The 24,283-nt window shown below is 47.1% G+C and overlaps 1 protein-coding gene across 1 annotated transcript; it reads left to right on the top strand.

Annotated features, from left to right (window-relative positions):
* The first annotated feature begins 7,572 nt into the window (after positions 1-7,572).
* Positions 7,573-22,603, top strand: LOC147822690 (speedy protein E4-like). The gene is made up of 8 exons (XM_087195943.1): positions 7,573-7,609; positions 9,585-9,923; positions 10,065-10,160; positions 10,792-10,850; positions 11,439-11,524; positions 13,351-13,513; positions 13,666-13,756; positions 22,491-22,603. The coding sequence occupies exons 1-8, from the start codon at positions 7,573-7,575 to the stop codon at positions 22,601-22,603; spliced, it is 984 nt and encodes a 327-aa protein (XP_087052069.1).
* The last annotated feature ends 1,680 nt before the right edge of the window (positions 22,604-24,283 follow it).

Below are 24,283 nucleotides of genomic sequence, written 5' to 3'. Positions count from 1 at the left end.
CCATGGTGGGTCTTCTACCTTCAAGCAGTCCCTTCAGGTACACCCAGAACTATGCCAATCCAATTTAGTTGGGTGTTTCTTACTCCAGTTGACACAATCAGTTAACTATCACAATCTACCTCTTGTCAACTTGACAACCAGCACAATTCTTAAACCACAGTCTCCAGATACAAAGACAAGTTCATAATTGTGCCTAAGATGTTACAAGTAACTTGCATACCAACAGAAATGCACTAATTCCTTCCTAGAATATAAGGCAACATTTTGTTCAGTGATGCTTATTCCTCACATTTCATAACTTGAACATTAGAACATAGGTTTGACAATACTTAAGAACCAATAAATATATTTTTTGGTACTGGGGATCAAACCCACGTCCTTGCATCTGCAAGGCAGGTGGCAGAACCACTGAGCTAAATCCCTGGCCCAAGAATCAATATTAAGTTTATCAATATATTACATAGGATGCATATTAGGAGAGAACTATTACAATGACCATCCTTACTTCTGTAACTGATCACAGGGTTGTACTACCTTCTTCTGGACAAGAAAAAAAAGTGAAAATAGAAGGGAAAAATGGAAAGAAAGCTTTTGTATATAGGGTGGGATAGGGTGGTAGAGGGGAGGGGATAATGGGAAAAAAGGGCAGGATATATCATGTATAGGTGCAAATTCTCTATTACCAGTGTTATCATTACATATATCTAAAATGTAAAAATAAATATTTTGCTTTAAAAAAGAATCACCTTCTTCTACTACCCATTCTGTATTCCTTTGGTCTTCAGCAATCATCTCAGCAGATCTTAGTTCTTTCCCTTGTGGGGTGACCCATACCTTCATTCCTGAAGGTTCTGGACCATTTCTTATTCTGCCTAAATTGGGTTATTGTAGTTTCACACTGAACTTAATAACAAAGGGTGATAAAATTAAAAAAAAAATAACAGGGAATGGTAACACTAGGAGGTAGCCTAAGGTATCTCCTGCAATTCAAGTATATTCTTCCTCTGTTTTGGAGTAATAGTACAATTTCCCCTTGATAGCCTGTGTCAGTCACACATGGCAACACTGACTTTTAGCTTGTTTCCTCAGAGGCATGCGGAGGTCAAAATGACCAAGGGGGAAGTCTTAGCTTCCACTTCAGTGGTATCATTGTTGTGCTTCCTGGTACAAGCTTTCCCCTCTGGAACTAAGACTTCTAAGCCAGCAGAGCATAAAGTCACAGGAACAGGAAGCAAAAATTTTGCAAGTGGATCACTAGGGAAAATGGTGAGTCGTGCTATTCCCTCTTCCACCCCTTGATTCTTCGACCCATGAATTCTGGCTATGGGAATACAGCAATATGTAGTGGACACTGATTCAAAGCATATACAGCCTTCTGAAGAACCTTGGGTCAGGTATTGTCACCGAGCTGGTGCTGCAGCTTTCTCTTCAAAAGACCATTTCACCTCTCAATCTAGCTGCTTCTGGATGGTAAGGAACATGGTAAGACTGGTGAACTCCATAAGCATGAGCCCATTGTCTCACTTCTTTGTCCATAAAATGTGTTCCTTGGTCATAGACAATGCTCTGTGGAATTCCATGACAGCGGATAAAGCATTCTGTAAGTCCATGGATTGCAGTTTTGCCAGGAGAATTACATGCAGAGAAGGAAAATTCATATCCAGAATAAGTGTCTTTGCCAGTAAAGACAAAGTTCTGTCCTTTCCAGGCTACAAGTAGTCCAATATAATCAACCTCATACCAGGTAACAGTGCTGGTCTTTGCTTTTGACATATTGGGCATTCAGCAGTGGCTGAATCAGTATTGATGAGTAGGAGTACAGGTTGTTGGCCCCATGCATTACCTCTATTCCTTCCACCAAGGTCACACTGTTCAGGAGTCCATTGGCAATGACAGTGGTGGCAGAAGAAATAGTTTGACTTCTATCTACACAATGGGTCATTCTATCCACTTGATTGTTAAACTCCTCTTCTACTGAGGTCACTTTTTGCTGAGCATTTAGGTGAAATATAAATATTTTTACATCCCTTCCCCATTTGGAAAGGTCTATCCACATACCACTTCCCCAAATATCTTTGTCACCAATTTTCTACTCATGTGTCTTCCAAGTTCCTGACCATCTGGCCAGACAACTGGCTACAACTCATGAATCAGTACACAGTTGCACATCTGGCCATTTTTCTTAATAGGAAAAATGTACTACCTGGTGTACTGCCCAAAGTTCTGCCCATTGTGGATTTTCCCTTCACCAATGTCCTTGCAGGATGTTCTGGAAAGGGGCTGTAATGTCTCAGCTATGCATTTGTGGGTGGTGCCTGCATAATGTGCAGAACCATCCATAAACCAGGCCCTATCCTTCTAATATTATGACACCCGATCATATTTTACACCCTATGAGGCCATGGGTGATGCTGGGAGACAGAAGGCATCATAATAGGAAACGCAACCATAGGCATCTGGACAACTTCTTCATATAACTTATTTGTGGACCTCTGGATCTGCTCTGGCTCAATCACATATGACTATTTCCATAACTCTGCACGTCCACCATTATGACATGGTGGATCAGATAATGCCCAGCTCAAGAGGGACAATTCAGCTTGCATGGTAACCTGCAGTCCCATGGTCAAGTGTTTGGTTTCCGCTAAGGTCCAGAAGCAGGCCAAGACCTGTTCTTCAAAGGGAGAGTAATTGCCTGCAGCTGATGGCAGAGCCTTGCTCCAAAACCCTAAAGGCCTCCACTGGAATTCACCTATGGGGGCCTGCTGGAGGCTCCAAACAGCATCCCTACCTGCCATGGACACTTCAAGTACCATTGGATCTGCTGAATGATATGGCACCAGTGGCAGAGCAGCCTGCACAGCAGCCTGGACCTGTTGTAGAGCCTTCTCTTGTTCTGGTTCCCACTCAAAACTGGAACCTTTCTGAGTCACTTGGTAAATGAGCCAGAATAAGACACCCAAGTGATGAATGTGTTGCCTCCAAAATCCAAATAGGCCCACTAGGCAATGTGCCTCTTTTTTGCTTGTAGGGGAAGCCAGATGCAACACTTTCTCATTTATCTTTAAAAAGATCTCTCTACATGGCCCACACCACTAGACTCCTAGAAATCTCACTGAGGTACAAGGACCTTGAATTTTAGCTAGATTTATTTCCCATCCTCTGGCTCGCAAATGCTTTACTAACAAATCCACAATGGTTGCTACTTCCTGTTCACTTGGTCCAATAGCATTATATTATCAATGTAATGGACCAGTGTGTTACCTTGTGGGAGAGAAAGGTGATCAAGTTTTTCACAAACTAAATTGTGACGCAGGGCTGTAGAGTTATAACCCTGAGGTAGGACAGTGAAGGTGAATTGCTGGCCTTGGCAGCTGAAAGCAAATTGTTTCTGATGGGCCTCATGGAGAGGTATGGAGATGTCGGGAGCAATGGTACATAATTTTAGGGTAAAATCATTTGGTTAGCCTAATTCTCTTGCCTACAGCCCAGCTACGGAATAACTCCATTTTGGCCTCCGGTCACAACTGAGACCTCAATGATCCGGTGATGCTGTGATTCTCCAGGACAAGAAACATCCTGGGAGCTGAGAACATCCTGGGAGAACAAACATCTACTCAGTTCCTCATTGATCTTGGACTGTTACATCTTGTTTACCCTGATGTACTGAACTCTCTGCAAGTCATTTGTTACATTTGTTTCTCCTGACGTACTGAATAAAAGGTGCGGTAAGCGGGGGATTTTGTCTTTGTCGCCCGGAGCACCACTGATGAGACCCAAAGCTCTCTGCAGAGGTTCTAGTAACTTCCCCTTTCCCTGTTCCCTACATGGAGAAGAAGGCATTTGGCAAATCAATAGCTGCGTACCAAATACAGGGATAGATGTAATTTGTTCAAACACAGAAACCACATCTGTTACAGCAGCTGTAATCAGAGTCACCACTTGATTCAATTTAAAGTAATCTACTCTCATTCTCCAAGACCCATCTGTCTTCTTCACAGGACAAATGGGAGTATTGAATGGAGATGTGGTAGAAAGTCCCTGACAGTGGCACTAATCTCTCCAATCCCTTCAGGGATGCTACGTTGTTTTCGGCTTACTATGTTACTAGGTAATGGCAACTCTAATGGCTTTTATTTGGCCTTTCCAACCATAACAGCCCTGATGACACAGGTTATGGTGCCAATGTGAGGATTCTGCCAGGTACTAAGTCTATCTATCCCAATTACGCATTCTGAAACAGGGTAAATGACTATAAGATGAATTTGAGGACCTACTGGACCCACTGTGAGTCAGGCCTTTGCTAAAATTCCATTGATCACCTGACCTCCATAGGCCCCTACTCTAGAGGGCCAGGATTGCATGTCGGTGCCCTGGAATCAGTGTTAGTTCAGTAGTCCTCAAAATGTCTTGTTTATTTTCCTTCCTGCAATGTACAATTACTCTGGTTAAAAAGCCTTATATTCCTTTGGGGAAGGAGGAGAGAAAGATTGACCGTATCAATTTTTGGTGGTGCACCAAGGTCTTTCCTCAAGGGGACACAGCCTCCCCTTCATTTAAGGGGTTCTGGGTGTGTAAACTGGCTCAAATCTGGGAACTGGTTCAGGTACTACGATTCCCTGTTACTGTGATTTGAAGTCAGTTTATCTTCATTTGTCCTTTCATTTTTTTATTATATAAACCTAATAAAATATTTGTAGGTGTCCATCCGTCTTAGTTACTTTTCTCTCATTGCTGAGACAAAATATGCAACACCCACAGGTAAAGGAGGAAAGGTTTATTTGGTTTACAGTTCACAGAAGTTTCAGTCCATAATCTGCTGGCTCCAAAGTAAGGAGGATTGGCAGAGGAGAAGCAGTTTATGGCAGCCAGAAGGTAGCAAAGCACAAGGGGACCTTAACATCATTATTCTGCCTCTTTTATCTTCTCCAGACTATGGGGACTAGGGCGGTGCCAAACCAATCAATGGAATGATTGATCCCAGCCTCACACCCTCTAGATTCAGCTACTTCTGAAAAAGCTCAATGACCCCAGGAGACTTTCGGGGGACATCTACACCCAAACCATAACATTCTACCCCGGGCCTCCAAAGACTCATACACAGCCCTGTATGCAAAAGCCATTTAGCCCATCTCTACAAGTTGCCGAAGTCCTAACAGTTTCAGCCTTGCTGAAAAGTCCAAATTCAAAGTCTCCTCTGAGATTTTAAGACAGACTCTTAGCTATGAGTCCCTGTACACATGGAAAGACAGTTAAACCCTTCCAACAGTCAGTGGCACAAGATAGACATTTCCATCCCAAAGGTTAAAAATGAGAGGATAGCAAGGAATGGGAACAAAGCCAGACCCAAATCCAGTAGGGCAAATCCCACAGTTGCCAGCATCCAAGGCAACTGTGGCAAGACATGAACTCCAAAGGGTTTGGGTGACTCCACCCCTACGGCATTGCCAGTGGTTCTAGCTCCCCTGTCTTCTCTCTGGGGCCAGCTCTGCTCCCTCCTTGCAGTTTTCCTCAGATGAGCCACAGTCCTGGCTTCTTCATACTCCTGGGGTCTCCACTGCACCTTGGGGTTCATACTCACAGCTGCTTCACACACTGCCCTCTCCGGGCACACTGCCTGGCCTCCCATGCCTTCTTCTGAAATCTGGGTGGAGCCTTTCTGACCCCACTCTGCATGTGCCTAAAACCAGCACCATGAGGATAGCGCCGAGGTCTGCAGTCACCTGGAGCCTTCGCCCAGCTGCCTTCTCTCTTGGCTGTAGGGATCCAGTGCCTATGAACCAAATCCAGAGGAACAACTTCCCTAGGCCCCTGCCAATTTGGAACATGGTGCTCTGGGGCTCTCTTCTCAAAGCAACATTTTTCACATTTGCAATTTTGAGACTGCAAAGGATGGAGTCCTGCCACTTCTTGTGATGCCCTCTGGCCATCATTTCTAGTCTCCTGTTCCTTATGAGCAATCAAGATCTCCTTTGCTCTATCTTTGCAAGTGAAACTTTATTGGTCCTTCCTTTCTGGCCAAACTCAAAATGTTTTAAATCATTCTGCTGGGCTCTTTGCTCTTGATTCTCAACATCAATCTGGATAAAAGCCCCAACAGTAGCCATGCCACGCCTCAACATTTGACTGCCTTGAAATTTCTCCTGCCAGATTAGTCTGCCACCATTAATCTCAGTCTCAGGCAAAGACGCTGGACACAGGCAAAACGTAGACAAACTTTGTGCCAAGACATAACACACATCGCCTGGAGTCCAGCAGCCAATGCAGTCCTTCTTCCCAGCAGAAACCTCCTGAGCCTGGTCTTCATCTGCTCTCTGGTTTTCTGAGCTCTGACCAGGAACTGCCATCAGGTACAGCCTAAGCCATTCCAGCTCTACTTTTTCAGCTGGCATCTCCAAATCTTTCCTAACTCTTCCCATTTCCATGAATCAGTTCCAAAGGCTCGTCACAGCAACGGGCCCTCTCCCAATACCAAATTCTGTCTTAGTTACTTTCCTCTCATTGCTGAGACAAAACACCCGACATTCAAAGTTAAAGGAGGAAAGGTTTATCTGGCTCACCTTTCACAGAGGTTTCAGTCCATAATTGGCTGGCTCCAGGGAAAGATGCCTTGTCAGAGGAGAAACAGTTTATAGTGGCCAGAAGGTAGCAAAGCAACAAGAGAACTTTAACAGCATCTTTCTGACCCTTTTATCTTATCTAGACTACCAGGGTTAGAGCAGTGCCACAACAACCAGTGGACTGACTTAGTAATCACACAGCCTTAATGCCAGCCTCACACACTAGATTCGGCCACCTCTGAAAAAGCCTTATAATCACATGAAGCTTTCAGGGGACATCCAGACCCAAACATAACACCATCTATTTCACCTTTGGGAACACTGTGGATATATGAGTATATAAAGATTTACAAGATTGGCTTAGCCAGGTGTGGTGACTCATGCCTATAAAACCAGCACTCAGAAGTCTGAGGCAAGAGACAGCCCTTTTGCACTTTTTTTTTTCTTTTTTTCTTTTTTTTGGTACCAGGAATCGAACTCAGGTCCTTGCGCTTGCGCAGCAGGCAGCGAAACCACTGAGCTAAATTCCCGGGTCCCCTTTTGCACTTTTCCACACCTAACTCTGAGGGTAGCCAATTTAAGCCAATCTTTTATTTTATTTATTTATTCCTCCATTTTATTTTATTTTAGACACAGGGTCTCACTATGTAGCCCAGGCTGGCCTCGAACTTGAGGCAATTCTCCAGCCTCGACCTCCCAAGTGCTGGGATCACAGGCCTGTGCCACCACACCCAGCCCTAGAGTGGGTCTTCTGTCTTCAGTAATTCCCTTCAGCACAGGAAGAACTACACTGCTCCACACTAGAGAGGATTGTCACCCACCCTAGGGAGGATTGGATCCAGAATGGTATAAAAGGGAAAGGAAGAAGGAAGGCTTACTTCTGCTGCTTCTGAGGAGCTCCAGTCTTTGCCTTCACCTTTGACGTTGTCTCTTGGCTTCCAGTGGAGACTCTCCAGCCTTCCATCCTCCTGCTTCAGCCTCCCAACTATTGGGATTACTGACGTGCACCACCATGCCTGGCCCACTCAAGAAGTCTCCTGGATTCCAAGGTACCTGAGGGGGAAGATGTGTGTCCCCAGTAGACACCAGCTGTGATTCCTAAATGTAGACAGGGACAGTGAACACTGGGCAGAATACCTTGGCTGAACGGAGTGTTTCCATTGAAATTTTCCAGTCAGAAAGTCAATGCTGCTGGGATTTTTGTCCATACTCAGGCCCTGCCCACAAGGTCCTATTGTTTCTGATGTCCCTAAATATCCTGGCCACTCTGCTCCCTCTTCCACCTGTCTAGGCTCTGAGGAGGGAAAGCACAGAGGGTAGGAGGACCTCACATGTTTAGAGTTGACAGTGGACACAATATTGCATAAGTTGAGGGGGGGGGAGACTGGAACCTAGAGGCCCTGAGGGGACAGTAGGATGAGGGACAGAGTTGAGCCTGTGGCAGAAGGTGCCGTGAATGTCTAGGGGAGCAGTTAGGTGTGTTTTCCTTCAAACTGGTTACCAGGGTGGAATGAGTGATAAGCTGGGAGGCTTCTGCTCTCCTGATTGGAAGGTTGAAAGCCAGTGGGGCAGCCCAGCAGGCAACAGCTATTTCTCAAGGCTGTTTTCCACCCTGAGACTCCTGTCCTGATTGGAGAAGAGACAGTGGTTCAGCATCAACTGAATTTTAGAAGCAGCATGTGGACAGATCAGAATCTGTGTTTTGTGGAGGGGAAGAAGGTGTTTGGGAGAACTCATGGCCACTGGTCAACCATCCTCCTGGTGTGAACACCAGAGTCCCTAATCTGTCTCTCCTGGATACACTCTGGAGGTGGTGGAGGTGGATGATGAGATCCCAGGACAATCAGGTGAAGGGGCTGGAGACAGAAGAGGTCTGAGAAGGTGGCCAGTAAGGAGGAAGGGTGACAAGGAAGGAGGGCCTCATGAAGGCAAAGATCGGAGAAAGAAAAGACAGCAAACAGGACAAGATGGCTGTCAGGGCTGGTGTCTAGATGGCCCTCAAAAGCCTCATGCAGTCCTAGGTGGGGCTTTTCAGAGGTGGTTATATCTAGAGTGTGATGCTGGGGTTAAGTTGTGATGGGGGATCAAGGTTGTGTGATTACTAAATTAGCCCACTGACTGGTATTTGGCATAGTTTCGGCTGGGACTAAGAGTGTCCCAATGTGGATAAAATGTAAGGGACAGAAAGAGGGGTGGTGCTGGCTGCTTGCTGCTTGTTACTTCACTGCTCTGCCACCTTTTGCCATGCTGTGACCTGTTTGTCTTCTGTGATGCCCCTCTGCCATGCCAGTGTGCCTTGGAGCCAGCTGATGAGGGACTGAAAAGAATCTAAAACAATGGCCAATGGTTGAAAAACTTTCAGAGCCAGAAAGGGGTTAGGGAACAAGATCCAAGAATGGATAGGGGAAAAGGAGATTCGAGCAGAGTTCCCTCCCGCATCGAATGAAAGTCTCTGTATAAGGAAGAGTTTGTAGGCACAGGGTAAGGGGACAGTGGAAAGACAATTGGGGCCACATGGATATCAGTCAGGTTTCAGAGGGGACAATCATGGAGGAAATTTATGGTTTATTTGAAAGGAGAGAGTTGGGTTAAGATGGTGTCTTAACTACTGTGCTCATTGACGAGACAAATACCTGACACCCAAAGTTAAAGAAAGGTTTATTTCAGCTCCCAGTCTGTAGTGGTTTCAGTCCCTAATCAGCTGGCTCCAAGGCAGGGTACACTGGCAGATGGGCATCACAGAGCAGGAAGCAGCACCAGCAAGCCTGCCTTCTGTCCTCTTATATTACATCAAGGCTACAAACCTATTGATTGGTGCCACTCATATCCAGGGTGGGGCACCCTTAACCCTAACACCACACCCTTCATCAACATTCACACACCCTAATCCAGCCACCTTCAAAACTCCCCACCTATGACCACATGAGGCTTTGGAGGGACATCTAGATACAAGCCAAAACAGATGGTCAGAGGATGAATTCCAAAGACAGATGCTTCACACTGGACCTGGGTTTCTTTTCTCAGGTGTCTGGGTAGCACCGCGCCTCCTGCCTCAAGTCTGTGCTCAGAAGTGGAAGAGAGATGGGTCTTCAGGTTCTGAGGAGGAGCTGCAGGAGGACCTGCTGGGTCTCTTCAATGGAGCCCCAGGTCTAGCACCATACTTTCTGCCTCTGTTGCCTGTCCAGAAGAAGCGGAAGATTGCCTCACTTGAAGATTCAGAATCAGAGAAGGAGCAGGAGGAGGGTCCCCAGGTGGGTCCTGACTCAGCCCTGAAGGGGAACCCCAGACTCTCACCTCAGTCCTGCGACTACAAGTGGAAGAGGGAGTGGTCACCAGAGGCTAATGAGGATGAGGAGGGGGGAAGTCCCTGGTGCTTTGACTTGACCCCCAGGGAAGACATCAGGCTCCCACCTTGAAAGAGGTGGAGGGAGTATCTGTCCCTGTTGGAAAAGGAGCATCAGGTACCATCACCACGGCTAGGCCCTGTGCCTTTGACACACACAGGTATTGTGGAGAAGCCTTGTGGCCTCAAGAGGAAGATGAAGAGGAAGCACCTGTCCTCAGTGCTGCCTGAGCACGAGGCCTTCACCAGGCTCCTCAGTAAGGAGACCCCACACAGAGCCTCCCACCCTATGCTTAGGAACACAAGAGACTTCTGGTGACTTCCTTCACCCATGGAAAGGAACACGCTGAACCCTGAGCTGGCCATTCAGGGTGGGCTCCAGTGTCATTCTTCCCCAGGAACACACAGATGACAGATGATGCAGTCCTCAAAACATGTTCCCACTTGGGATCACAAAGCATGGTTCAAACCAGCCCATCCAATATAGAGGAATTGCCCACTTTCCTGAATGGAAGTTACCACACCACTCGAGGGGCGACAAGGTCCCTGTCATACCTGGGTGTGACCATCACAGGAGAAAATGACCAGGATGCTTCTGACGTCTGAAGTGGCGCATTCCTGTGTCAGGAGAGGCCACCTCGGTCAGCTCTGAGGTCCTAACGAGGCTGAGAGTTGCTGCTACCCAGGTCCCCCACTCAGCTGCTCTGCTCAGATTCTCAGGATGAGTCCTGACCCCTGCCCATTGAAGGTCCTCCTTTCTCTTCCCATCTGCCTGACCTTGGGCTCCTCCAGAACCTTCTCTTGGGCAGGTGCAGTTCTGCTTCCTGTTTTCCAACATCCTATGGAACCCTTGCCAGGTCACAACCTAACACTGTACTCTCTTCACAGAGGATCCTGTCATCAAGAGATTCCTGGCCTGGGACATAAACCTGAAGGCCTCTGACAAGGTGAGGTTCATCTCCCCTGAGCTGGGTTCTTGCTGTGGCACAGCCCAGGGAGGACAGGGTCCCAACTCCACACTCCTTCTGTCCCTGCTGGGAGGTTCTACTTCATTCCCCTCCCTCCAGCCCACTTAGGACTCAGCACGGTCTCCCTTCCAGGCCTGGCTGACCCTGGCAGGCTGGGTGGGTACAATATACTGCTCTTCCTGGTCCTCTGTGAACTGAGCCTAGGCCATGGTCTCCCCGGATATGGCTTCTCTGGCTGGGGCTGCCTGAAGCTCCTGGTCCCTCCCCTTGGTTCTCAGGGAACCCATTTGCTCTGACTTAAAAGACCCTCTTCTGATCCAAGTGATCTCTCAGTGCTCTGTCTGTCCCCAAGAGAACCTGGAAAGTGACATCCTGGGCATTATGGCCTCCCTTCTCCCGACTGTTGTCCTTTGCAAACAACTTTCAGTCTCTGATTTTCTCCAAATAACCAGGCCACCTGGCACTGGGGTCTCTGATGGGGGCCCTGCCGCCCTCTCCCAGGTGATGTTCGCACACCCCTCCTCCTCCAGGTGTGCCTGCTCTGATTGTCCTCCTCTCTCCCCAAAGAACCTCCTGGCCATGGTCATTGTCTACTTCGGCAGGGCTGGCCTCTTCCCCTGGAAGTACCAGAGGATCCACTTCTTGCTGGTGCTGTGAATACTGCCTCTCCCTCAGCAGGCCAGTCAGCCCCTGAGGGTGGGGAGTGGGACTCCAACCTATCCTCTGGTTTAAACCTGTCCGTATTGCTGACTCTGTAGAACATGGGGATCACACACAGTGTCCTGATTATTTCTCTTAGTAAAACCCCCAATCCACTCTCATATTGGTTAAAGGATGCCACCAAGGGAACAGAGCCCCTAGACAGCAGAGGAGGGAAGAACCCAGATGTGATCTAGGGGCAGCCATTTCTGACTCTCGGAGGGTCTCCTTCCTTAGCAATACCAGGTGTCTTTCTGTCCCCTCCTCTGGGTTCCCAAGCCCCTTGCCTCATGAGTGCCTTCCTTACAGGCACAGACTGAGTGTAACGTGCTCCCTGCTGGTCTTTCTGACAAGTCTTTCCACAAGCCAGGGAGTGGGCTCTGTGTTACCTGATCAGCCTTCAGAGATGGGCCAGCAGCTCACTTGCCTCATGGCTACATCATCGCTAATTTCTTCATCTACACTGAGGCTGGAGCTCTCCCCTTGAACTCACCCACTCTACAATCTCTCTACAACCTAGTCTGTTCATTTAACCTTGATATCTCCTTCCTTTCTTTCCCTGCTCCTTCCAAACACCCTTTTCTGTCTTTATCTCCTCTTTTCTGTCCATGTCTTCATACTTTGAACCTAAGTAAAAATAACTTATTTTCAAAACATCCAGACCTCCATGGCTACGGTGGGGCACACTTGTATTCCCAGCCACTCAGGATGCTTTGTGGGGAGGAGTATTTGACTCCAGGGGTTCAAGCCCAACATTCAATATTCAAGATCAAGGGTGACTCAATGAGAACCTGTTTCCAAAACAAAACAAAGGTGGGTATAGTTGTGCACTCCTATAATCACTGCACTCTGGGAGACTGAGGTAGGTAGCAGGCAACTTAGGAAGATGCAGAGACCTCATTTGCCAAAGAAAAAATTAAAAATAGTGGGGATGTTGGTCAGAAATAAAAACCCACATTCAATCCCAGTATTGCAAACTAAACATTCCCAAATTCTCTTCTTACCTCCCTGATCTCCCATCTTCTGCATTCCAACAGCACTGTCCTCAAGTCCCTTAGGACAGGACATTTTGGACTCTAGTTCCTCATCTGCCCCTCCTTTTACCTAATCCCCTTCAAGGAGACAACTGCTGAGGGATGGATTTTCCTTTTTTAAAACAATCAGCACAATCCTCATTCAGTGAGTGGTGTCTGTTACAGCAGTGAGTCCACCAGGGACTCTGTATGGCCTTTGTCTACAGATGAAGCTGCATTTATTCCTTCATTTCCTCAATAAAACCCTCTGCAGTGGGTCCTCTGCCAGGGATCTTAGCAATGGGAAGGGACATGTAGGGCTTGGTGGTGGAATTCATGCACGTCCTGAGCCAAGCCCTATGCTGGCCATTGGGGAGGAGGGGGCAGGACACAGAAATATACCAGGTCTGCCTGCCCAGGTGCTCCCCATGTGGTCGGGGACAGGTGAGCACTCAGAGGACAAGCTGCAGGGAAAGGAGAGGATGGAGCAGGGAGATGGAGGTGTCAACTTCATCTGCTGACGGGGGCCAGAGGCCACCCCAGACTACACAGGGGTCCTGCCTTCTTCCTCTATGTGGGAGTTGCCTTCAGAAGGCCCCTGTGCAGCCTCGGCCTCTCCACGAAGGCCTGATCCTGGAGAGCACTGGGCCAGGCTGATGGCATCCTGAGTTGGAGGGGGCCCACCTGTCCTTCCCTCCCGGGAGCAGACCCGGGACCCAGCTCCCTCCTGGCTGTGCCCCTGACCAGCAACCTGCTTTCCTCCCCAGCTACCTAGCCAGTGACATGGAGAATCACCAGGAACCTAAACTGTACACGTTCTTCATCAGTGGAACAAATTTTGACAAGATTCCTCAGTTCCACAAGCTGCGCTACCAGTTCATCTGTTGCATGGCCTGGAACCTCAGGGTGACCCGAGAGGGGTGTGAGGAGGTGGGTGAGACTGGGCTGGCAGGGCCAAGCTGGCCTGGGACACACGGGGTCAGGGGAGCCCGGGCATGGGTGACCAGGAAGGGAGGGGGGCTGGATAAGGGGGCAGTGTCACTGCTGGTCTTCATCCACTCAGGGGCGGCTTTCCTCTCCAGATCCAAGCTTACGATCCTACGCTCTGGGAGTGGGCTGAGATGCACCCTCATTCCGGGACCCTGGAGCCCCGAGGACGTTGGCCTCAGGAAGGTATGTGTGTCTCCCAGGGTTCAGACAGCACCACTGCTGTCCATCAAGGGGATGCAGAGAGCCAACGTGAGCCCTCTTCCCGTGATCCTCCCACCCCATCCACTATCCACACATCAGGAACCAGGCCAGGCCCAGGTCTGAGGTCTGCCTCTTCCTGTCCCCTGCACAGCCACCATCCAGCATGACAAGCAAACACACATGACCTCGGAGAGATGTGCTGTGTGCTGGGACACTGCTCAGTAAGATTTCACAGAACCAGATTGTCCCTGAGGCACAGATGTGGCAGAAATCCTTCCACTCAGAGAAAATGGCCCCAAATCAGTGTAGATGATATGGTGATTTTTGTTCTGAGTGAACATCTAATAGGCATAAATCATTTCCCTAAAGAGCTGTATTTTTTGTCTTGTGTCATTTATATGGGGCCTTTCCTCCCTCGGGGATAGCAAAGACAGGGATGTATTTATATCAAATGAGTGGTTCACAGGAATTTCTCACATGGAACAGGCTGCCTGTGTGGAAGTGGAAGGGAACTATCCTTGACTGCATGAGCATCCTGGGTTGCACCAGGATTCACTGCTTAAGCTCGAGTGCACGTGGGAGCTTTCCTTTCCCATCTTTCCACTTTTGCATGAATTCCCGCTCTCTGATCCTTACACCTCTTCTGCTCGGGTATAAGGTCCTGGATGTGTGTCAGTATAATGGAAGATTAACAAACAATAGGTTCAGGTGGCTTCTTACAATACATGCATCACAGTATGGGTTGGGCAGAGGAAGAAGCAAAGATTTGTTTTCAGTCATGTGCAAGGAGCCAAATGTAGGAGTGAGCATTTTGATGAGCAACTGGGGATAAGGATTAGACACTCAGCCTGTGGGCTGTGGGCATGATAGCGGCATATTAGTCACGTTTCTATCAGGTAGAAGTACAGATGTGAAGTGTGTGGAAAGCACTATGTGTTCCTAAGTGGAAATGTGCCACCTTCTCCAGGGGCACTCTGATCTCCAACAAGAACCACATCAAGTCCTTGCTATATAGCAGGAAGCTGGGCCTAACCTGAGGTATCTTAAGCGATTTTTGGAACGTGGGTCAAAAAATCTGAGAACTACAAGTGCAAGTGATGGTTCAGGGTCGAGGTTAAGAATGCAGTGTTAGAGATAACAACTCAGACATAAACCTGGACTTGTACGTTGTTTAAAACTAGAGTTGAGATTGACATTTGGTTATCAATGTTCTCATGTAGAGATTGGCCCCCGTGAAGTCTGACATGGTCTCTTCTCTTCCTTCCAGATCTCTGCCCAGGAGAGAAATGAAACAGAATCACTGCAGCATACTCCTCAGAGCTGGGGAGCCCATGGCAGGACCATGGAGGACAAGACCTCCTCTGGCACCAAGTTTCCCATGAATTAGAAATTGGACATCTGCTATTTTTATAGATTTGGTTCCCCATGGTCTTGACAGCAATTGGAGATGCTGTGTAGAATTTGGGAGGAAATTACTTAAAATATAAGAATAGGTCCATAGGCACTTCAGAGATTCTTTTACTACATAGTATAAACTATATTGGTTTATTATAAATTTTGCTCAGAGAAATATTACTATGTTTATTTGAAGTAATACATATTATGCATATCTGGACAATAAAGATGAGATGTCTTCTCACCATCTCCACGTGTGTGATCCTGTCAGTCTCCACTGCTTCTTTCCCATCAAATTATATTTTCTCCCCACAAGGCTATGGTTATTTAACTCAATTCCTTAACTGTGAAAGGCAGTCTTCAATTGTTTTCTACTATGCAAAACAAACACATGAAAAGGAAAACCCAGAAATCCCACAAAAAGAGCAGCAGAGATTTACACCTACAGATTTAAAACAGCCATGAGGGGGAAAATTGAAGTAGAAAAGCCAGGCAGAGAGGGAAGGAGGAGGCAAAGTCTGGGAGTGCCTGATCACCCTAAATGCTAAATAAAGAAAAGGTGTCTGCAAGGGACACCATCCAGGAATGGTCCAGGCGAGGAGGGAGCTCACAGCCAGGGGGACTGCATAGCCCTTTGCCGCTCCAGTCCTAGTGGATTTTTTTTCACAACTTAAAGGCCAGAATTGCAGAATAGGCAAATCTAGGAAAATGAAAACAACTGAAAAGAAATGATTCGGGAGCAATTCTGAGTAAGGTGAGGTGATCAGGAGGTCTAAAGCTGTCCTCAGGTGGGGTGGAGAGGAAAGCACTAACAGCATGGATGCCGAAAGGCTGCAGAGAAGCACCCTGGGAGATGGAGCATCAGAGAACAGGGGAGCAACCGGGGAGGGGAGCTGCTGGAAGCAATGCAACAGAGCCAAAAGGAAGCTAGACTAAAGGGCAGACAGAGGAGATGAGAGTGGGAACCGAGAAAGAAGTGGGGAAGGGCTGGGGATTTAGCTCAGTGGTTCTGGCGCCTGCCTTGCAAGCGCAAGGTCCCAAGTTCGATCCCCAGTACCAAAAAAAAAAAAAAAAGAAGTGGAGTAGATGTAAAGCGGGTGAAAAGGTCTGAAATATGGAATGAGCTGACTGGTAGGTGAGTTAAACAGGGAGGGTGAGTGAGTGACCAGAATAAGTGAAGACGTGAAAGTTCCCATGAAGGCAGAAGCCTTTAAAGGCAGGCACCTTGCACTGAAGAACAGGTGAACCATGCCTATAATCCCAGCACTCTGGGAGGCTGAGGCAGGAGGATCAGTGCAGCATGGACTATTTAGCAATATAGCTAGACTCTATCTCAAAATATAAAAATCAAAAATGGTTGGAGATGTAGCTCAGCATCAAGAATGAATGGAACCTGGGGGCTGGGGATTTAGCTCAGTGGTTCCGGCAGCTGCCTCACAAGTGCAAGGTTCCAAGTTCAATCCCCAGTACCAAAAAAAAAAAAAAAGAAGAAGAAGAATGAATGGAACCCGGTTTCAATTCCCTGTATCTTAAAGAAAAAGAAAAAAGAAAAAGACAGGCACCTTGCAGAGCAATTCTGAGGCTGGCCACCTGTCTTCAGAAAGCCTACTTCTGTCTAATCTCTCTGTCCCCAGATGGGACTAAGCTTGTGATCCTCCTGCCCTACCAGAGATCCTATTTTATTTATTTTTGGTACCAGGGATCGAACTCAGGACCTTGCACTTGTGAGCCAAGCGGCGGAACCACTGAGCTAAATCACCAGCCCTAGAGATCCTATTTTATAGGTCTTTATATATGCCTCCCTGATATCCAAAAGGCTGGCTGTAACAGCCCCCTGGCTCAGAGAGCTCTTGGTGAGTATGTTCCATGCTAGTGGTTTCAGCACTAGATGGATGACAAGGTCCATTCACTCCCAGATGTGACCCTCAGAAGAGAACAGGACTTGTACGCTGCATGTGAAAGGGATGCATCCATGTGCAATGGAGATACCACCATACTGTGTCCACAGATCATCACACAGATATTCACTGCTCCCCAGGCCCTCACTCAGTGGTTCCTCCAGGAGTCTGAGGGCTGAGCCTATGTTCCCCGCCAGCTGAACATCCCTCTTCCCCTCTTCCCATCTGCCTACTCGGGACCCCACTTGGAACCTTCACCAGGCAGGCCCGGTCCTTCCCCTTGTCCTCTCCCCCTGTGGGAATCCCTGTGCCAGCTCCCAAGCTAACGTTGTACTCTTCACAGAGGACCCCGAGGTCGAGATTCCTGGCCTGGGACAAGAAACTAAGAACATCTGACAAGGTGAGTCCTTCTCCCTTGTGCCAAGATCTCACTATGGCACAGCCCAGGGAAGTCAGGGTTCCAACACCCATCATCCTTTTGCTGTCCCTGGGGTAACTCCCCCTGACCTGCTCACTGTGTAGGCCTCCTATGGGCTGGACATCGTCTCTTTAGGTGTGACTTTTTCTGGGACGCTGGGCTCTGAGACCAGAACATAGTCTGCCCTGGATATGGCCCCACTGATTGTTGCCACCTGAAGCACCTGTCCCCCCTCTAGCTCTCAGGAACCCCTCTGCTAGAAATTAGCAGAGGCTTTTCTGATCCAATTAACAATAACACCTGTTCTGAAAGAGACCCTTGGATGAACTACCCTGGGCATCATGGCTTTCCTTCTCCCGACTGCTCTCCCTTGCAAACAACTTCCAGCCCTTGACCTTCCCCCAAATAACCAGGCCACCACCTGACGCTGGGTTGTCCTCTTTAAGTGGAGCTCTGCCCATCCTGGTCCCTATCCCCATGTCCTTCCATTCAAATGTGGCCAGTCTCTGACCATCATGCTGTCTCCCAGAACCTCCTGGCCATGGTCAATGCCTATTTCAGCCAGACCGGCATCTTCCCCAGCAGTAAAAGAGGATGCACTTCTTTGTGGCACTGAGTGCTGCACCTCCCCGCACATGCTACAGTCAGCGCCTGAGGGTGGGGAGAAGGGGACTCTAATGATTTGAAACCATTGTGTCATTGACTCTCTGTGGGAAATGATAGCCTGGGAGGATGGTGTTCTAATACTTTTCATGGGAAAACGAACAAAGTTCCTGAATGTCAGGATTCAAGACACTGAGGCCGAGGAAACACAGAGCCCACCTAGACAGCATGGGCAGGAAGAAACCACATGTGGTCACCAGGCCACAGACTGGGAGGCAGCTATTTCTGACTCTCCTGAGGGTCTGCCCTCCCCAAAGCAATGCCAAAGGTCATGCTGCACCCCCTCCTCTGCATTCTCAAGGCAGTGGGTTACGCCCGCCTTTAAAGGGCACAGACCTGAAGTGTAAAATGTTCACCGATGTTTTTTCCAGTCTTTTCCACGGCCAGGGGGGCTTTACCCGTGTTGCCTCACAATCACACAAATATGTCTGCAGCCTCACAAGCCTCCTGGCCACTGCCATGCTCATTGCTTCAGCTAGCCCAGGCTAGATTCTTTCCCTTTCAATTCCCCTCTCGCCATCTCTTCTCACTCCAACTTGCACATCCTCCTCACGTCTCTTTCCTTCCTTTCACAGATTCTTCCACAGCAGTAATCCTTGCAGTAATCCTTTTGAACATATCCTTCAGAAACACTCTGGAGTGCTGGTTTGGTGTTCCAAATTCCACCTGAATTTCTCAGGTGTTGTCATGGAAGTATCTTATTTCTCCTCGATTTTGAAAGATAAGTTTTGCAGGGTACATCAATTTGGGTTGGGGGTTGTTTTCCTTTAGGGCTTGAAATACTTCACTCCAAGCTCTCCTTGACTGAAGAGTTTGTGTTGAGAAGCCTGCTGTGATTCTGATTGGCTTTCCCATATAGGTGATGTTTCTTTTTTCCAACAGCTTTAATATTCTGTTCTTGTGTTGGATTTCTGTAATCTTGACTAGTATAAGCCTTGGTGAAGTTTTTTTTTATCACAGCTAATTGGAGTTCTATATGCCTCACTTATCTGTATGTCAAATTACTTTTCCATTTGGGAAGTTTTCTACCATTACTTCTGGGAACAGGTTTTTTATATCATTTGTGCTATCTCCTACTTTTTCACTGACTTGCATTAATTTTATTTTATTCTTATTTGCATCATCAAGCAGCCACTGGATTGATTTCCCATAGTCCCTTGCTATTTTTAAGAAATCTTTCTTTTCATGATCACTAACCACAATCCTGTATTTTATATCTGATATTGTGTCCTCACATTGGCTCATTCTGTTGTGTGTTTTTTAAATGGAATTTTTAATCTCCTGGGTATCTATTTGATTCTGTTTTATGGATTCCATTTATTTCCTCAGCTGGGCATTCATGGTTTCCATCATTTTCCTGAGCTCCTTTTTTAAAAAAAACTTTAACTACTCTAGAGTCACTAAGCATGTCTTTCATTCTAGTCACCATCACTGTAACTATATGAAAACTTATTTCTAATTTGATTTTTTTCTACAGCCTAATTCACCTGCTTTGTTACTTCCACCGTTACCATTTCCAGAATCCAGGTTGGTGGCTTTTGTGTTGTTCTACCTTTTTGGGAGTTGGGTTTGTCTTTGGTGAGCTGAATGTGTGTGTGTGTGGGGGGGGTTCATTTTGTTTAAACATCTTCTCATTTTTTAGTTTCATTTCTAGGGTGTTGTTTGTACATTGCTTATGGCAATTAGCTTTAATGCCAGTATTCAGAACCCTTAGGAAATGACTACTTCTCAGAGTATCCTCAAAGTATTTGGGTTTTTCAGTCTGCTGCAAGATCCTAACTCTTCAACGTATTAAGGATGAGAAGTTTCTGCCTACTGGCCCTAGTGCCTGGTTCTTTTGCACAGGTCTATAGTATTTTTTAAGACCCTTAGGCAACCTCAGTCTTCGTATACCAGGAAGAACAACTGATTAGTACAATTATATTACCTTGGCTATTGTAATACAATCAGCAATAACAACACCATCAAATAGAGCCTAGAAAATGACAAACTGTGGTAACTATTAGTTTGTCACCTTTAACCATCTGAACTAGATGTGTGGTTATATAACAAAATCTAGAACCAAAAAATTGTATGCAATAACTAATACCTTAATATGATTATTTTACCCTAAGGGGAGAAGATTTAGAATGGGTTGGGAGTAAAATAGAGAAACAGTAGAAGAGTTTAGAAGCAAGGCGGGAAGACAAAGGAAAATCACACATACTTTGGGAAAGTGGTGAAGAAGAGAGGAGGGAAATACAGAAGGAAGAAATAAAAACAAGAACAAAACAGAACAACCACAGCAAAAAAATAGAAACGATGTCTGCACTCATGTAAAAACAAGAACAAAGAGCATGGTGGTGCATGCCTATAATTTCAGCCCTTGGGAGGCTGAGGCAGGAGGAGTGCTGTGGGTTCAAGGCCAGCCTGTGCTACATAGTGAGTTCAAGGGCAACTTGAACTACATAGTGAGACCGATTCAAAAAACAAAACAAAACAAGAACAATCAAGAAAAAACTAAAACAGAACAAGAACACAAGATAAGATGGAAAGAAAATAAGGGGAAAAAAATGTTCAATTCAAAGTGTTTTTCTGCTCTCACTGGTAGACAACACCAGCAGACAGAGTCCAGATTTGAGTTGTTTAATCCCAGCAAGCCAGCCATTGATTTATGGTGGGGTAGTACATAATGCCAGCAAACTTGGACATTTAGTTCCACTGAAGTTCAGGCTGGTTTCTGGCTATGAGGCTGGGACCATATTTGTTCAGTCTGCCACAGTTCATGTGCTTCCTGTCTGCTTGAACTCTTTGCCCTGACCTCCTGCTGATTTGAACCCGGCACCCTCACTGAGACACTAGGAGGCACTAGATGGAGCTGGCCCATGGTTGTTCTGAGCTCAGTTGGGCCCTCTCCAAGATGGCTACTGGCCAATCACCCACTCTTGGATGATGTCTGAACTTGAATAACTCACCAGCCACTGTAATCTGCTGCATCCACTGCTCTATTCCACTCACTGTTGGTTTTCTCCATGGATGGCTCTGGGGTCATTAGTAGTAACCATGTGTCTGCAGGTTTGACCTGTCCTTCCCAAGCTATGAGTCCAGACTCTGGGACAGCTGCCTGCCACCTCCCCCTTTTTTGTTGAAGTTTCTTTCTTGGCTCTCCCTGTGGAGTTCAATTCTCAATTCAGATCCTTTCTTGTTCCTGAGGACTCACTTCTCTCCTTCTCCTCCTCACACTGCTATATTCCAATATCAGGACACCAAATCTCAGAGAGGTTTTTCTCTGCTGCTCACCACTCCCATCTTCCTGGAAGTCCTCACTGATCCTTCCAAATGCACTTTCCTGTGCCTTAGCTTACTTTTGGTCCAGATGCGTTCACACGTTGAATCTGAAAAAAAATTTCCTATCTTTGAATCAGTGAAAACACCACAATCTGGGGCTGGCTGGAAGTGGTAGGCAGAACTTTAGTCCCAGCTACTCAGAAGGCCTGGGGGAAAAACACTTTGTGTTCATGTCTTCAAGGCCATCCTCAGAAACTTAATGGGACCCTGTTTCAAAACCAATGGCAAAGAAAGCAAAGTCCAAAGCAGCATTCTCCTTACCTGAACTGCCAGCTTCTGTATCCCAGCAGTTCTTTAGTTGGGTCCAATTCAAATACGCGATTTGGGATTCTGATTTTTCATCTCTCCCTCTTTTCCTGATCCCATGAAGTGGAACCACTGTCCAAGGCTGGGTGTTGTGAACATATGTATGCATTCTTAAACATCAAGCTGGATCCTTTTCATTCTGCAAGTGTTTATGTTATGGCTTGAGTCCATGAGGGAGTCGATACGGCATTTGACCAAAGGTAAATATCCCACTCATTCCTCCATCCCTTGGTGAAAGAAAACCTAAGCAGTGGGAACTCTGTGCCAGGGAACATGAACCAATGGGAAGAGCAATGTAGGAAATGCTGGTGGACTTCATGCGGCCCATGAGCCAAGTTCTGGGTTGGCCATGAGGGAGGTGAGAGATGGATGCAGAAAGAACCCTCTCGGTGTTGCTCTCATTTGTTGGGGAGACAAGTGTGTGGACACCCCACATGCTGCAGGAAAGGGATGAAAGTGGGACCATGAAAGTGAGACCATGGTGGCAACTGCACTGCATGAGAGTGCAGGAGTCTTCCTAGGTCTCTACACCTGCCTTGTCTTTTCAGGTGGGAAGTCCCTTCAACAAGAGCTCTATGCAGGCCCAGCCTCCTCATGCAGGCCTAGTCTTGGGGAGCTGGACTGAGCTGATGGACTCTAGACCTGGAGAAGCCTACCTGTCCTTCCCAGAGAGCTGACCCAGCTCCTTCCTGGTTGTGCCCCTGCCCAGCAAGCTGCTTTCCCAGCTACCTGGCCAACCATATGGAGGAGAAAAACCAGGCTCCTAAACAGGACATTCTCTTCTACGGGAAGAACATTGAACAGTGTGCCAAGTTCCACTAACTGCACTTCCACTTCATCCTCTGCATGCACAGGGACATATGGAGGAGTGTCAAGAGGGCAGTGGGTGGGTTATCAGCAATGGGGGAAAAGAGGGACTGGTCTGGAGAGAGGGGATGAGGTGAGGGTGACTGGGGACTAGAAAGAATTGGAGATTGGACAGGGGCTGGTTTCTTGAAGGTCTTCATCCTCTCAACTGTTTCTCCTCTCAGATCCAAGCTTAGATCCTTAACTCTAGGTGTGGCAGTGAGATCACACCCGTGAGTTCTGGGGAACTGGGGAGCCTGAGAACAACGGCCTGAGGACAGGTGTATCTGCATCCCTGGGGTACACAGAGCATGAGCTGCTGTCAACCTAGAAGTCCATCTGGGTCCTGTTTCATGATCCTCCCTCCCCGTCTATCCCCTGCAGACTGTGCACCCACCTAGGGTTGGCCTCCTACCCCCCAGCCAGAGAACACAGGACCACCAGGCCCACATGTCCTGGGAGAGGGGTGCTGGGTGCTGGGATCTCAATGTGAGATCTGGCATTGAAAGCACATTTTCGGGCCAGGGATTTAGCTCAGTGGTTCCACCACCTGCCTTGCAAGCACACAGTCCCAAGTTCAATCCCCGGTACCAAAAAAAAAAAAGAAAAGAAAAAGAAAGCAAGCACATTTTCCTGGAGGAGCAGTTCTGGTAGAGGTAGAAATCCTTTCACTATCATCAGCTGGGTCCATAGGACACTTTGCAGGAAACGTTGATTTCTGTCCAGAGTGAGTGTCACCCTGACATAAATTTGCAGTTCCACCCTAAGTTCTCTTTTTTTCAGTTGGCACTGATTTAAAACCTTTCAAACTTTAGGAATAGCAAAAGAAGACATTTATTTATGACAAAGAAATGTTTTACTGATTTTTTCATTAACAATAACTGCACCTTGGGTATAGCTCATTGGCTAAGACACTGCCACTGTGCCAAGCTAACAAAGTGAATATTTTATAGTACAATACTAAAGTAGAGGAAACAGGCCACATATACAGAAATAGACGCGATATATTCCTAATTGCATGTTCATGCCAGTTTGCCTGAAGACACAGTGATTGTGCCCTGAGTCCCATAAGACAAATCTTCCTTTCCTGTTTCCTGGCCAGGTGACATTCTTTTTTCTTTTTTTTTTGGTACCAGGGATCAAACTTGGGACCTTGTGCTTGTGAGACAGGCAGGGGAACCACTAAGCTGCATCCCTGGCCTGACATTCTCCTCTTGAACAATTATTCTCCTCGTGAACAATTACACATGTTTCTCTCAAGTAGATGGTCACAGAAGAATGAAGGAAGGTCAACCAAAGTCTGAGGACCTCAATTAGAAATGATGGTTCAGAATTTGGGTTGAGAATTAAAGGGTAGAGAGAAAACTGGATTAGCAAGCTGCTGGAAACTATAGTAGGAATTCTCTTAGAATGTCAATCCTGTCCTCTAAAAAATATGGCCCCATGAAGTTTGACATCTCTCTCTTCCTCCCACATCTCTTGACCCAGGGGCAGATGAGCATTTGCACCCCGAAGACCAGGCTGCCAGTAATGGGCAGGGAATAAGGAGCTTCCTGTCCAGACCACGCAAAAATTCTTCCATCAGGAGTTCAACAGATGACTCCACTCCTGGGAGCTCAAATCCACACATGGACAAGAACCCGTGTAGGGCCGGGG

Source organism: Heterocephalus glaber, unplaced genomic scaffold (genome assembly GCF_053883595.1).
Source record: "Heterocephalus glaber isolate CG9 unplaced genomic scaffold, H.glaber_assembly_v1.0 deba00001610, whole genome shotgun sequence".
NCBI lineage: Eukaryota > Metazoa > Chordata > Mammalia > Rodentia > Bathyergidae > Heterocephalus > Heterocephalus glaber.
The sequence above is the reverse complement of the archived record's forward strand: the minus strand, read 5'-3'. Positions and strand labels throughout refer to the sequence as shown.

What these genes read in the sequence shown, in the direction of transcription:
- LOC147822690 (XM_087195943.1), top strand. Translation starts at nt 7,573, where the DNA reads ATGCCTGGCCCACTCAAGAAGTCTCCTGGATTCCAAG. An exon ending in ATCCACTTCTTGCTGGTGCT is followed by an intron (nt 11,525 to 13,350) that starts GTGAATACTGCC and finishes TTTCCTCCCCAG; the next exon opens with CTACCTAGCCAGTGACATGG. An exon ending in CCCGAGAGGGGTGTGAGGAG is followed by an intron (nt 13,514 to 13,665) that starts GTGGGTGAGACT and finishes TTTCCTCTCCAG; the next exon opens with ATCCAAGCTTACGATCCTAC.